General features: G+C 51.4%; 1 protein-coding gene across 1 annotated transcript in view; it reads right to left on the bottom strand.

Annotated features, from left to right (window-relative positions):
• SLC38A10 (solute carrier family 38 member 10) overlaps positions 1 to 15,457 on the bottom strand; it is a 38,766-nt gene that overhangs the window by 13,643 nt on the left and 9,666 nt on the right. Inside the window, exons 6-11 of the mRNA XM_076353423.1 lie at positions 14,751 to 14,875; positions 11,215 to 11,317; positions 10,206 to 10,388; positions 8,127 to 8,238; positions 7,818 to 7,924; positions 1,466 to 1,619 (exon numbers count right to left, since the gene is read on the bottom strand). Coding sequence (XP_076209538.1) covers positions 1,466 to 1,619; positions 7,818 to 7,924; positions 8,127 to 8,238; positions 10,206 to 10,388; positions 11,215 to 11,317; positions 14,751 to 14,875 — 784 coding nt within the window. The remainder of the gene's footprint in view (positions 1 to 1,465; positions 1,620 to 7,817; positions 7,925 to 8,126; positions 8,239 to 10,205; positions 10,389 to 11,214; positions 11,318 to 14,750; positions 14,876 to 15,457) is intronic.

The raw sequence follows: 15,457 nt of genomic DNA, 5'->3' as shown, positions 1-15,457 counted from the left end.
TGCACAGCTCCTCCCCGGGAAGTTTAGGAACCAAGAGCACTAAAACCGCCTTCGTCCCAGGTAGGATTATTTAATCCGGCAATAAGGGCTAATGCTGAGGAGCTCTGGGCACAGGCGGTGGGTACAGCAGGGCGACCGACGAGTCGCTGCGCTCCGTGACGATTAGACGCAGGCGTCCTGCTCTGCCGCCCCGGCTCACGCGGAGAAGTGGAGAAGAGATTTAGCAAACTCCAGTGGACACCATCTTTTATGGGACTTTTTTTTATTTTCCCAGTCACAAGAACACGTGTCATTAGCGACTCCTCCTGAAACGAGCAGCTGTTCTTTGGCCATTACTGCTCCAAAATTAACGAAGACGGAAGAATTCAATTGCATCCCTCCTCCCAGCCCTGCTGAGTGTGCACGATTAAGGGATTGAGAGCATCTTTCGCTCAGAGTTCACGGGCATCCTAGTGCCTGAGAAGGCACGCACGCCTCGGGTGAACTGAGCACGAACGCATAAAACCCCACCGCTGCCAGGGACGGAGCAACCCAGGAGTGAATGTTATCGGCGGCAGCACCGGTGTCTCGGAGACACTCAAAGCTGCTCGGCAGGAGCACAGCCAACAACCAGGAGAGAGGATAATCTCCAGAAGAGACAGCCCCTTTCTCGCTTCCGTTCTCAATCTCTGCGAGGATATTTCAAGGCCCCCCGAAGAACAACAACAAAAAAAAAGGCACGAGTAGAACCAAACAAAAACAAAATAAAGAAACAGGACACAGCCACAGATGAGGGGCAGCGCAGGGTCACGCAACACCTGCTAGCGATGGCCTTGCAAGGCAAGCCTGCAGCTGGGGAAGGGAGGGATCGGCCGTAATTCTATCAACGGCCACAGTAAACAAATAATAAATAACGTGAACCAGTAAACAAAGCTGAGGCATAATCACAGGCTTTGTCAGAGCTAAAACCGAATCCAAATTTATATCCTCACAACTAAAAAAAGTCAGTGCCCATAAATTTACATACCTTTGAGTGCAATGAATGGCTTGTTATTGGAACAGCGGACAATGCGCTGGCAGAAATGGTGAAAGCAGCCCTGTTTGGCCACTCACACCCCTCATACAGGTGGCCAGCGCGGAGCCTCCGCTGGGCTGCGCTCACAGAGCTGCATTTATTACCCCGAACGGGGAGACCCGTGCTCTCTCCTTACAGGGGACCCCGGCCCCACGCACCCTACCTTTCCTTTCCCTTCCCAAAAGAACAACTCCCACAGGGTACCACCGGAGGTCACACCAGGCTTTTCCAGAAGGCAAAACTGCAGCCTCTCTTGGGAAAAGTCCCCAGGACGCTGTGAAGATGCACGGGGCTGCCTGGAAAAGACCCTGCTTCCACCACACTTTTTAAAACACACTTTTTTTTTTTTTTCTTTTAAAAGAGGTGGAGCTGGGAGCAGGGCTGGGAAGCACAATTCAAGCAGACACATACCTGGGATTTTCACTGAATCCTGGTCAATTCTGTTCTCCTCTCCATCCAGGTGCTCCAAGCCCACCACTTCCGTCTTCACAGGGGCGTCCTCCGTTGCAGACAAGGTGGTATACGTACTAATAACCAGTATTCCCAGGCCAATCCACAGTATAATCTGCACAACGTGCCAGAGCTTCAGTTAGCACAGCAAAACAAGCGGGACTGCTCTGTACAGCACTCTTCATGCAAACAGTGTCTCCAAACAATTCAAAGCTCAGTGCAATTACACGTGTCAATAAGAGGGAGAGAAGAGGAGAGAAATTTAAGAGGCGAAAAAGAAAAAACAGTAGCTTTTGGCTGAGGTTTGTATTTGGATGTAGAGACATATGAATGAGAGTTCCAGATGCTGGAAGCTGTTGAAAAGGCAACTCCTGTATCAGGAGGGCTCAAAAGCAAGTGGACAGGATGTAAGGATAGAAAAATGCATGTGGCAGACAAGAGTCCAGCTGCAAAGACTCATTCCCTGGTATTTCCAGCAGCTACATTAGAACACCATGAAATCAGGCCTGGCTGAGAACAGAGGTGCCCGACCTGTTTACAGCCCAGAAAGGTTCTAGGGAGCCGTTTAAAAATTCTTATTTTTGAAAGCACGAATAAGATGTCCACACGCGAGTCCTGGTGGCCAGTGCTCAAGAAGCTGGTAAGAAGTAACTCACCGATTTCCAGAAAGCTGGGACCAAACAGAATAAAAATAGAAAGACAGAATCTGGATCCTGCAGAGGGAAGGGCTCTATGAATTTCCCTAGCTCAAAAAGGAGAAAGTGACCACCACCAAAAAGAACATTTCTACTGCTTATTATCTAATGATAAATTGATCTAAAAGGATCTAATTCCACATGAGCCATAAGAAAGAATAAAAAAACTCTGCACAAAAAGAAAAATCTCCGGGAGCACTAGCAATTCACAGGGTAACTCGAGAAGGACAAGCAAGATGACGCGCAACAGCAGCAGGGGCCGAGGAACGTCTGCCGTGCTCGGTGCCAGGGCTGCCAAACGCCTGCCTGCTCCTCCAGACGAGAGCGGTACCAGTTCAAATAGCCGAGCGGACGGATTGCTGGCCGACAACACTGACTGGGGAGATTTAATTAAACTCTAATATATTATTTTTACCTAGTTAGTCATTGCAATTGTCACAGCAAGGGCTTCTCATGGAACCTGGTTTGCATGTCAACGCGTCAACGGCACTGCGAACGACTGGTAGGAGAAAGTCGCCAAGAGTTTGTGCTGAGGGAAGCAGGCAAAGCAGCGGCACCCTCCGCTAGAAACACTGGTCTCCCCACAAGCTCCTTTTCACAACAGACCATGGAAGCAACAGGAACCCTCATAGGCAAAACAGAAAAAGCCTCTGCAATGCTGGGAAGCTGAAAGTTTGCAGCAAATTGGTATTTATGATGCAGCAATTCCCCCCTTTTTTTTTTTTTTAATTAAATACATTCTGCTCTCTGAAACACCAGGGATCTGCCTTATTTCTGCAGCTCTGCATACGGCAGCAAAGGATCCGAGGCAATGCCGCAAACTGCATCTTTTCTTTGCGCTTCGCGGCCTCCCTGCGCGACGCTCGGAGCTTGCGGGCAGCACACCGCTGGTTCCCCTCGGCTTTTCGCCAGTTCCCATCCCCACCCCTGCTGCACGCGCGCTGACTGCAGGCTGCTGGGGAGAGGACACCGCTTTTTCCACCACACGTCTAACAAGAACAACTTGCTATGCACGCTTCACGAGGCAATCGTAAAAAAGTCTCAATCCGCAAAGGAAAAACGCTGCTTTGGTACACGATCTTGTTGCCGTGTAGTAGGAACCACACAAGCTGCCTGGCCCCTTTGCAGAGAGGTGCAACACCCAGATCACCCGGTGATTCTGGCTTGGGCTGCGGTACCAGCTCACCAGAGAACCACATCCTGCGGGACTCATCCTCTTCCCCCAGAATCCTTACCGTGCAGGATTTACATCCCAGTTCACAAAAAGCACGACAAAAGGATGCTACTCAGTGTGAGAAAAACCAGGAACGGCTACAGGGGACCACCGCTACGACCGGGAGCTGCCGGAGGGAGAAAACTGAAAATAAAGGGGAGAAGGGAAATTGAAAGAAGTTGAAACGTTGGCACCTCCAGGGGAGGGAGGAGAGGCTAACGTTTTCCTCTCCTTCCTCATGCTGAGGGAGATCACCCAGAAACGCAGGCCAGGGCGGTCAGAGCCTCGGGCCCAGGAGACCCCGTTCTCAGCACACCCCTGCAGACAGACAGACGCCTTCTGAAGGAAAAGGTTGGCGGGACGTGAAGCAGCTCTGGACAAGGGACGAGCAGCGTGGCCAGGGAGCAGAGGCCAGACCTTAGAGACGTTGCAAAGGAAACAGAAGTAAAATCTGCTCCCTGCCTTGCTGTGTGGGTGCACAAAGAGCAGATATCCTGCCATCCTGCTCGGGCCAAAAGCAGAGTCAGCAGGTCCCTGCCACTGCTGCCCTCGGCTCGGAGCTCGTCCACTTCCTCCCCTCACACAATCTACAGCCCCGGCAGAAACGCACTTTGCGACTGGAAGGCTGTTCTGGCGGCTTCCAGAAACAACAGCAGAGAGGAAGAGCGTTTCCACAAAGAGGATCTATTCTGGTGCCACAGGAACTAGGAGCAACGTGGGAGAGAAGGGAACCGTAGGAAACGGCTGAAAACATTAAATGTTTTAAAAGGATTTTTGTTGTTTCTTATCTTAGTGGGGAACCACAGGCTTGAATGCCTTAGATTCAAACCCCTTTGATTGTTTAACATTTGGAGTTCATCTGTGAGCTTCCCAGAGCAGCGGGTACAGGCACATGTGGCAGTCAAAGACAGGCTGGGCTGTCCATGAACCGGCAGCCGTCCCTCACCTTCAGCTACCCCCTTGTCAGCGCACCTCCTCCTCACCTACCCCGTCAGCAACCGAAGACCAGAATAAAGAGGTCCACAATTTGGCTTAATTCCACGGAGATACTTATGACACGGAAAACCACGCAGTTTGTACTCAAGGGACCACCAAGGCTAATCTGGTGATCGAAGGAAGAGGAAACGTGGGGTGCAAGGACCCGGTGGCTTTAGGAAACAAACACAGGCAGGGGAACAACCTACCCCCAAAGCGTTCAGCTGAAGAGCTGAGAACCTGGAGCAAGGGGAGGGGCAACACTGCAGAGCAGTTATAAGCCAGTGTCTGGTCCCACAGGAAGATCTCCCTGCCTCTGAAAAAACAAACCTGCTGAGAGCAGAGACCCTTCTCCAGAAGCACTTCTCAACGTGGACATGGCAAGAGGACGTGCAAACCCCTCTGGCTGCAGCCTCCTCCAACAGGCAGGTCAGCAAGGCAAGGGCCTGTCTCCCGAGAGGAACGCTCTGAGTGCGGACGGGAACTCAGGATAGGAAGTTTACGCGGCCGTTTCCTCTGCTGGTCGCTTTCCCTCGGCCGTCCTCCCTCCCAGAAGATAACTTGAACTTTGTACAGCAGTGTCATTAGCTCAGACCATCTCCTCTAACCACGCCTGAGCCATCAGCGGGAAGCAAAAAAACTGCATTTGTGCGGAGTGACGACATCCTCCAAACTGTGCTGTTTTGGACACCGAGCGTTTGGAGGGACAGAGTCACGGCAAAGGAATGCAGAGCCCCGGTCACTGCCGGGTTCCTCCGCTGCGCTGCGACAGAGATGCTGTGTTTGAAGGGCCGTACCAACCGAAAATGCCTGCGGTGAAGGTGCGCTGGCCGCTGCGCTACCAGGGGAGGGCAGAGGGGAATCTCTTTTCCATCCGCACAGGAGCGAGACTGAGGGGTTATTTCCTGACCTCGAGCAGCCTCTCCGCAGCTCCTCTTCCCCAACTGGGACAACAGCAACCCTGGCCTCCCTAGGAGGGGCCTCTCGGACAGGCTTGTGTCAACACTGGGAAGCCAACACCTTCCTGTTAGAAGTTAAACACTCTGTTTACAGACCTTAACGTGACCTTCAGCAGCACTCTGCCAAACCTCACCCTGTCCCCCCGTTCAAGGCTCCCGGCGGGCAGCGGGACACGGACCGGCACCTTCACAGAAACACGCTTGATGCTTAACCACAAGAAAGGGAACGCTCTCCCCAGTTCATTCACAGCTCTGCACGCCTGACTTCAAGCATTTTAACTGCTCTGTTACCTGATCGTCTTTCCAACACAGCAAGCCTTTCAACCAAGCCACCCCCCAGCCTAGCCCCAAGCTGCCCTCCCCAGCCCTGGCCGGCTGACCAGCGGCTGCGATAATTAACAACTCGCTGGCAGAAGCTGCCCAGGCTTTTTGCTGGCCAGCAAACATCTGGGACCGCCCACATTGCTCCCCCTGGAACCCTCTTCACCACTTTTAAGGCAACTCCCCTGTTTCGTAGCCTCAGCTTGCACCATCTTCCCAGCTCGGTACATCTAAACGTCCTATCTCGCCAGCCCCGTGGGCTGCCCCACACGAGACTTTGCTCGATGCCAGAGGCGGCCCAATAAAAGCAGCCAGTTCTCAGCAGCAGCACCACAAGCGTCAAGATAATTCAGGCAAGCGTAAGAGCTGGCATTGAGAAGGTCTGCTGCTATGGAAGAAAGCTAAAGATGATGGAGGGAGGGAGAAGATACGCATACGTTGTTTAGACAGGGAAAAGCGGGGAGGGACAGCTATGCCCAGGGCTGGCTCCTTCTCCCCCCTGACTGCCACTTTTCAGAGGAGCATATTTTGATGGAGTGGAGCACCTGATCAAAGAAAGCAGGAATGAAAGAGGAGACCAAAGACGGAGCTTCAGGGAACGAATAAATGAGTCTTTGCAGAAGACCTGGAGGAACAAGGAGAGGGTGGGCCCAGAATTCGGCTCCAGAGTGGAGGCAGGGAGGTGCTCTGCAGCCTAGCACGTTTCTGAAGGCAGGTGTGCCCTTGCTGCAGCACTTCAGAGCATCGGTCAAAGCAAGTATGCAAACTTGACAGGCGATGGATCATTCAAGAGAAGGCTGGACAGCTTGCTACCAGCCCCTTGAAATGCCAGGGTAACCTGGGGGCTGATGCTTTAGATAAGCTCTTATTCCTTTGTGGGGATTTCTGCAGGACAAACATCTTCACCAGCCTTGTGACCAGCGTTTCAGGTCGAGCATTGTGAGGGCCCCAGTGTTCAACCCCCGGCAGCTGACAGTCGCCTCTGGGCAGCCAGTCTAAGAGCTCAGCACATCCTAAGTGCAGTTTCAAGGCACTGCACAGAAACGTTCTGGCTCAGCCAGAATAGAAAGCGATTCTTGAAAGTGCTCTTTGTTTCCCTGAAAAATCCAGGCTGGCATTCAGACTCCTGCTTGGGGTTTCAGTCAAAGAAGTTAGGACCAAAGTGTCAGAATTCAGAGTGAAAGCTGGAAAGTTGGACTATTTCCTTGTGTCAGAGAAAGCATGGGGAAAGAAAAAAAAATACCCCCTGCTTAAAAACTTCATGTACGTTTGCAAACCCACAAGTCATTAAACACAGAAAAAGCCATTAGTTCTGTAGGACCCACAAAAATGTCGTGCTCTCCCCCTGCTGACTCTGCAGTTTGCTGAAAACCTTATTCCCAGCCCAGCACTGTCGTGACTGGCAATGCTGGGGCAGCGGCCTGCTAAAAGGCAGTGGATTAAGTTATTGTTAGAAAAAAACAAAACATGTTAATTTCAGCCCCACAAAAGCACGGTATGTGCAGAATCAGAGAGATCAAGCCCAGCAAAGAGCCACTTTGTTTCAGTCCCCGAGGAGGCCAACTCAAACTGGAGCAAAAGGAAAAGCTAAACTTCTAACAGCCTCTGAACGACCCCAATTTTTTAAAAATCAATTCCTGAAGCAACACCTCTATGTGTGTGTTCCTTTTTATTATTATTTTGGTTGAAACCAGAAAGCTGAGGGTCAGCAGCAAGAACCACATCGCTGAGAAACCGTGTTTATTTTACCCAGCCCAGGCAGGTTGGGATGTAAGGCCCGTTAAGGTTTTATAGGCTGCCTGGATTTCCCATTCTGCGGATACAGAACCTGAAGCCCACCAGAAGGCAGACTGGAAGCAGCATTTTACGCACCAAATGAATGCTTCGCTTGCTGTTGGAGGGACAAAAAGAGCCGGTGTTCCAGCACAGGGCAGGCCATGCACTGGGCCAGCACCTCCTCCGCCGCTGCCTGCATGCCCATAAGCGATGCTGCTCAAAGCAGCCGACCAGAACAGCTCCCACCTGTACTGGGCAGACTGGAGGGGGAGGCTGAAGGAGGTGCCGAGCAGTTTCTCTGCTGCAGCCAAATTAACTACGTTCCCAGGCTCTGCAGAGGGCTTAGGGGGATGTCAAGCAGCATCAGCACTGACCTGTGAACAAAGTGCATTCTTGTGGATCTTCTTGTAAATAAGAGCTGGGCAGATAAAACAAATGAGGCTTCCCATCGTAGCACCTGTCAGGCCCAGGACTGTTTCCACTGGCAAAGAAGAAGAAGAGGAGACGTCAGCAAAGGCCCCTCTCTAGGACAGCCAGAGCAGCAGCACATGGCGGCTGTCTGAGCCCCCGGGCAGGCTGGGGCACGAGCCCAGCGAGCCTGGCCATCCCACCCAGAAAAGCAGATAAAAGAGACCAGATAAAATAGCCAAGCAACCAGCCCATGCCCCCAACTCCTCGCTCACCGTTCGGGATCATGATGCCTCCTACCATGGTTCCAAACACAACAGCCAGTGTCAGGGCTTTGAACCGAAGTGGGGGCATGTAACCCCCAGCAGCGAAGGTGCCGTCTTTTTGCTGGAAGAGAAAGGGCGGGAGGGGGAGAATGAATTTAGTTCCTGCATCACAACCCCACAGTTCCTAAGCAATTACCCCCGCAGGCTCCAGCAGCTTCGCCACCTCCATGCTATGGTCTCCACAGAGGTGAATGCTAGGGGGGGCAGTTAGACGTGGTTGAGCAGTTTTAATATGCAACTGCATTTGAACTTTCAAAACGAGAGTGACGGGGGGCACGGAGCCAAAGCTGCCGTTTCCATCCTGCCCCAAATGTGAACCGTACAGCTGTATCCCAGTCCCTGTGCCAGTGCTGCAGCCGCCCAGCCTCGGTGAGCAGCCCCAAGGCCAAGGGCATGAGAAAGAAGCGCAGCTGAGAAGGCAGGAGGGAGAACGGTCACAGGGGAAGAACTCTGGTTTTGCTACGGCAAGGCATCCTCTAACACCTCCGGGAGCAGGGCTATTCCCACCGCGTTACAACACGTGTACCGCCAGCTCCTCCGACTTGACGGAAGACACCCCGGCTAAATGGCAGAGAGGAGGACCGGTGCTGCTGGGGAGCTGCTGATACTGGAGGGTTTCCAGACGCCCTCCGCTTCCCATCCCACCCCCACACCCCGAGCAGGAGGTGCGGAAAGCAGAGGACGCAGTGAACCCACGTGCCCTGGAGAACCAGCGGGTCGCCGCTCTCCTGGCCGCGCAGATGGGAGAGGAAAGCAAAGTGACAGGTTCAGAGCCCAAAGAGCAACGAGCCGAGCCCAGGCGAGAACCAAAGTCTTCCCAAGCGTTTCCAGCGTTTACTCCTTTGCACCCGCTGGCTTTCACCGATCATCTTCCCCCATCCTCAGGCCCTCCCGACGTGAGAAAAGAGCTGGGGGCTTCTCACAGGCAGAAGTGGCAGGATTTAGAGCTATAAATTGCTCAAGTTTTATTTCCTGCCCTAAGAGGTTTCTATTTATGCAGATACACAAAGGCCTCAGAACATTCCCACAATCTCTTACTGTTATTTACTGAATACCATCGGCATGCTTAGTGCCGTACAATACACAGAGGAGAACACGCTACTGCCACAAGGGACTTACAGTCTAAATCAGACAGACCAACTATAGTCACAAAGGCTGTCTGAAGATCTGACCCTGGGAAAGGTGAACGTGTGGGAGAGGGCTGTGTTCCACCGCATGCTTCTGCACCAGACCAGCACCAAACAGCCAGGGGAAGCACTGGAGGAAGGGGACATCTGAAGCCGGAGGGGAGAAGGCTGCTCAGGGGGCTACTGACAAAGGTGCAAGGACGAGAACAATAATAAAAGAGCAGAAATGAGCAGGCATAGACAGAAGCAAGAAGAAATGAGGCTGGGCTGGGCTCTGAGGCCATGAACAGAAGCTTGAGCTAAATGCAAAGCAAGATCGAGTTGGCCAGCAAAAGGATGCCAGCTGGAGCAGCAGGAAATAAGGAGGCTCCTCTGTTTCCAAAAGCACATTTCTCCCTCCTTCTGAGGGGGAGAACCACCTCGGCTCTGAACTGTGTAACACTTCTGTGCGAGAGCCGAAATCCCCAGCGGAGCAGGGAAGTAGCAGCCACGGGATCTGGGGCGCAGCAGAGCAATAGCAGCCTTCAGACTCGCAACTCCAGCACTTCTGCCCACGAAAATTGCTCTGCAGAGAGGACAAGAACCTCAAAGTACCAGAGATTAACCATTCTGCAGAGCAGGATTTACAGACTGCCGCAGGCCTCCTGCTGCACCGTTACCACACACCAGGCACTTACGATTTCACTGTCAGTTGAGGGTTTGTCCCCCTGGGTAGCGTGTACCTACCACAGGTCAGAAACAGGCAGTTGTCAACAGAGTCTCACAGAACCAAGGCGCGTTTGGAGCCCAGGTCGGCAGCCAGCAGCAGAAGCCAAAGAGTCACAGTAGCCCTTCAAAAAGCAAGTTTCAAAGGTGCACACCAAGGCAGCCAGTTGCTCCTGGCCACACAAGAGGATCTTACCTGCTGCTCAAAGAGAAGGGTGTTCAGCGCCTGTCTGCACGGGAGAATCATCATCGGAAACCCCACAGCTACCGACATCATGAATCCGACTCGAATCATCTCCGTCACAAGGTTGGAAGGGAAGTTCATTAGGACGTTCCCAGCAATGGCTTCAGTGTAACTCACGTAGCCAAAGAAGCCCACCTGTCCGGCAGGAGGGGAGGTGAGCGGATGGGGTTTGACTCCAAAGCACATTCATATCTGCTCTTTACAAAAGGGTGGAGGTCAGCGACCTCCCACGAGCTAGGACCAGCCAGCCAAGGAGGGAGCGTGGGGCCACCTCCACGGGCAACCTGCCAGCAGCCCCAGCTGCAGCAGCCCCAAAAATTGAGACAGGTGATTAACGAACAGTGGGACCTTCCTAAAAGCAGAGGCAAGTTTCTCACTGAATACAGGGGGCTTTCACGGAGGACGTTGCAGCGAGGGAACACTGCCACTGCCCGTGACACAGAGCAGTGACACCCTGCTTGCTGCCAGGCCCACGGACCGGCCCCCTCCGACAAAGGAGGGGCCGTAACGATTCCCTGCGGCAGCCTAGCTCACAGGGGCAGGCTCTTCTCAGGAATTATTAACTCAGTTTTATTAACCGGTGCTTTATGAGGCATAACTTCCTTCACATCTTTCCAATTGCAACAGGCTGAAAGAAGCTCTCCTAAACCCTGGGGGGCATCTCCAGCTCCAGGCTGGGCCCTGGAAGGCAGACAGCAGGCTGATGCACATGGAAGAGCTGGGTCTCCGCTCTGCCTCCGCCCAAGGAAATGTGCCACTCTGAAAATTTGGACTCTCCAAATGCCTCCTGCACTGTTCGGTTCATCATCTCCCATCTAATTTTGCTTTCGGCAAAATGACTTATCTTTCAGAATAAATACAGACAAGCAGAAACCAGCCCCAACTGAAGATAAATCATCATCCCTGTTGCCCCCTCCAGAGCGTGACTTCTGGCAAGGAAAGAGAAGGGGAAGTTTCTTACCGTAATGTAAAAGGTGGTGACCACGTTTAGGGAAGAAGCAAATATGGAGCTCATGATTTTAACAGACGGCTCATCCAAGCTATCATAGGTAGGCAAGACCTGACTGTAGAAAAGGGTAAATTGTTTAAGGAAACCTTCTGCGGAGAGAGAGAAAAACCCAACTCCAGCATGTTCCCTGCCTCAGCCCAGCAGCGAAGAATCCCTGACACCTTCCCCCTACGGAGCATAAACACTCGCTGCTATTCCACAATTTATATTGCTAATGCCAAGAGATTTCAGAACACTCATAACTTTAAGTGTTGCAAAAATATTCCTGCTCTCCCCACCCCACCACGTGGAGCTAAACCTGTGATGTAAACATTTTGGTTCAAAAGTGTTGCAAAATGAATGACCGTTTGTTCCAGTGAAACACCAGTGGCACCAGGCCAGGCAGCGCATTGGAGATTATTGTTCTTGGAGCTCTCTATGCTGATAATTAAAGCAACGCAGTGTTTACAGAGTAAAAGCAGGAAGAAGGTTAGAGCATCACACTGTCTAAAAGAAAAGTTAAACAAACAAAACTAAATGCAGCGCCTGTCATATTTCAGCGCTGCTGCTAGAGCTCAGTTCATAGAAAGCTGGGAGCGCCAATTACACGGGATTTGGGGTATTTACAGACCTGGAAAGCATGTGGAATGTACTTTTTGACATCAGGTGCATATTTTAGCAACTCATTAACCTCTTGTTACTTTAATTCAAGTGGCTACATCCTGGCTTCATGTTACTGAAGGAACTCTCACGAGAAGGGGGGGGGGAGCATCCAGTTAGGTGGGAAGGGGGTATCCCCAGCTCCAGTGGGCACAAAGCCATTAACAGAAAGCGTGTCAAGCTGAGGCCAAGCAGAAAAACCCTTAACCCTTAATCCCTTAACGTCAAACGGTTCCGCACAAAGGAAGCTGAGCACATCGGCTCGCAGGAACCCGTGAGACGCGCTGGGTCTGTGAATGCAGCACTATGACAGCCATTTACCAGCAGGGAGCGAGGAGACCGGCTTCCCCAGGCGTCTCTCCATTTTGGATTCCTCCCTGCCCTCAACGCAGCGACCGGGACTACGTCCTGGACTTCAGCCCCCCAAGGGGAAGGGCCAGCCAAACATCCAGGCCCAGGAAGAAGAAAGGAGGGAAGCAGAGAGGCTCTGCAGCACATGGGATGGCACAGCCAGGCCAGGTTCGTGTTAACGCAGGAGCAACAGCAGTGACACGGGGAAAAGTGCCATGCAAAGTCCAGCTGCACCCAGGCCTCCTGCGATCGCCTAACGGCACCCGTTTGGTCAGCTTGGGTTTGGAGGACCAGCAGAGTGTCCCTCAAGCCCCCACGACACGCTGCTGGGCCCTCCTGACCATCACCACCTCCCAAGGCAGAGCAAGAGGACAAGAAGCATGCAACAGGCAGCATGTCCTGACACGCCTGGGGTTTATTTTTAAGCAAAATGACTGCACTGAAGGCCAGCGAAGGATCAGGGATCCTTCTCCGCGTTATCTGTTACACTGCACCTCAAAGAGGGCACGAGCAGGTGGTTCCTCCTGAGCAGAGAGCAGGCAAGTCAGCACAAGCATTAAGAGCAGCCTCGGAGAAAGCAGACTTGCTTCAGAGGTGGTCAGAGCTACCTCAGAGTATCTGTTCTTCACCTTCGCTGCAGGGACCACCTTGTACAGGCCCTCCGAGCACAGTACTAACTCAGCCTGCAGGGAACTGATGCTCACAGAGGCAACGCCCAACATCCCGACTTTTAGTAGGATGTTTTAGGAAACAAATTTTTTTAAAAGATTGCAATGCTAAACCAATTTGATTAGGTGGCATTGGTAAAATAGTGCATCAAGATTTAATCTTACAAAAATCCTTTACGTAAATGTGAATTCAGCATTTTTGCATCCATCTGCACCAGAATAGCCATCTCCAGAAATTAGAAGTTTTCTCCTGGAAAGCTCTACTGACTCCTCTTTAATTAGAGGGTTCAGTGACTTGACCAAGGCCACACAAGGAGGCTGCAGCAGAGGTAACCCTGGAGTCCTCGCGCTCCCTGCTCTCAGCTCCACAGCAAATTTCCACGCTACGCAACTGTAGAGGAGTGACCTACTTTGCAACTTCAGCAACAACAGGATAGCTTTTAAAGAGCGAGGGGTATTGAACTCGCAAGTAAAGCAGGGTCAAGTTTTTCAAGCTAGAATAATAGTGCATTTATTTGTCCTTACTGTATGCTGCATTTACGTGCCGAAGGAAAAGGATTTCTGCTTTATATTAGAATTATTTGTTTTTTAAAAAAGTGATTCAGAGGTTAGCAAAATTAAACCTGCCTAGCTGAGAACAACATGCTTATAAAGATTGCCTGGGCTGGGGACAGCGTATTGCCCTGGTGCTTGGAAAAAACACATAGCTTTAGGTTCGGCTTGCCACATAAGTGCTGTAATGGAGCCTATATTTAGGTATGTGCACACTGGTCCAGACCAAACGATTTCCCTGCGTTTCCAACTCCCAGAAAAATTGTGCTGGGCACTGTGTGGCTACCATAAGAAAAAAAAAAAATTGGAATTTAAAAACTCTAAAATGTTAACAAGGTAAAGCTGTAAAAGACTACAACTCCCTTCGCCAGTTGTAATGGAGACATTAAACAGCAAGACTGGAGCGTGTTCGGGTAGGAACCGAGCTGCCAAGAGCGCCAATAAGTGGAAAATGATGATTTGGATCTTGCGTGTGGGTGTAAACACAGCAGTCTGAACAAATTTTATCTGTCGCATTCATTTACTGTTGGCATGCTACCCATTCGCTAGAACTACGGGGGGAAAGCCCGACTCTGCCAGCCTTCCAAATGAGGACGGTCTTTTCCGTGTCCACATTTGGATTTACACTTCTATTTAAAGTCTGTTACTATTCTGGCCAGGCACGTATTGCTCACTTGCCATTTTGGTGCAGAAGGTAATGCTGCTAGAAACGTGAAAGTAGCCTGGTCTGCCATCACGTCCTTCCACGTGCCAACGGAAACCCTCATTAAAAGCAGGTAACTGGAAACACGCGAAGAACTCTCCAAAGTCAACGACTGTGCGATCTTCTGAGTATTGTCAAAGAAATTTGGGGAAGCAGAGAGCAGCCGCGGGTGTACGCTACCCTGCAGGGGGCCCTGCGGCCATTAGGCGACACAGCCCCGCTGCCTTTCCTGGTACTAAATCATTCCCTTCAAGAAACGGGGGAAATTCATCACTTCTGCAGCTGTACCAGAAGCAACGTGCATTACACTGAGGATCTGTTTGGCCCAAATGATCCTGTGTTGCTCAAGTACAATAACTCCCAAGTGAAATATAACTCCCTCCCCCATCTAGGTAACAAAAGGGTCACAACTGAATGAGATGCTGTACTTCAGTGGGCTGTAAAATATTTTGATTAAAATAAAATAGGAAACCAGATGGTATCTATCCCTTGCAGATCCTTATGACCCTCTGCCCTCACAAAAAAAACCTCGTTGCGCACCACAACTGCCAGAAGTGGGAATGGCAGGTACTTACGACTGACAGGCAAAAGACATGCCAAAGATGGGGATGCAGCGAAAAATGCCCTCCCAACGAGTGTAACTAACTCGCTGCAGCCACTGCCCGCTGAAGAGGCCATGCTTGAAGGACGACAGCACAATCTGTAGCCAAGAGAAAGAAAAGGGATTAAGATCCAACCCAAAACAACTTCATGGCAGCAGTAATGCCGGTGCTGGGATAAATGGCAGCGTGTGGCAGCGCTGCGAGGAACAGCTCACGCTGCCTACCACAGCCCGATCTCTGTTAGTCAAATTCCCCAGCTCCCCACCCCACCCACACACTTTATTAAAGCTCCCAGCAACCTCCGTAGGCCCCTTGCCACCAAGGATCCCGGGGTGTATTTTAAAAGATATATGACATTCCCCCCTTTTTTAAACACGTTTTTAAATCCAAACGGGAAGCGACATTTGCCTCGGAGAATCCTGTTCAATGGAGAGAGACAAAGGTTCCTAAAACAGGACCCCGCCTGCACGCTGCTACTCCAGAGCCATTTAACAACACCAGTTCACCAAAGACAAGGATAAACTTCATGAAAACAGGGGGAGCGAGGCACCCAGACGAGGCCAGGGGAGCTTTTTTGCCATTGACAGGGAAACTGGCAGGCATTGGGTTGCACAGGAAACAGAAGGTAAATATGTCTGAATGCCTGTTTATAATATCGCCTGAATGGGGGTTTTCTAATC

The sequence above is a fragment of the Aptenodytes patagonicus genome, chromosome 16 (assembly GCF_965638725.1).
Source record: "Aptenodytes patagonicus chromosome 16, bAptPat1.pri.cur, whole genome shotgun sequence".
Lineage (NCBI taxonomy): Eukaryota > Metazoa > Chordata > Aves > Sphenisciformes > Spheniscidae > Aptenodytes > Aptenodytes patagonicus.
This window is presented reverse-complemented; position numbering and strand designations above follow the sequence as displayed.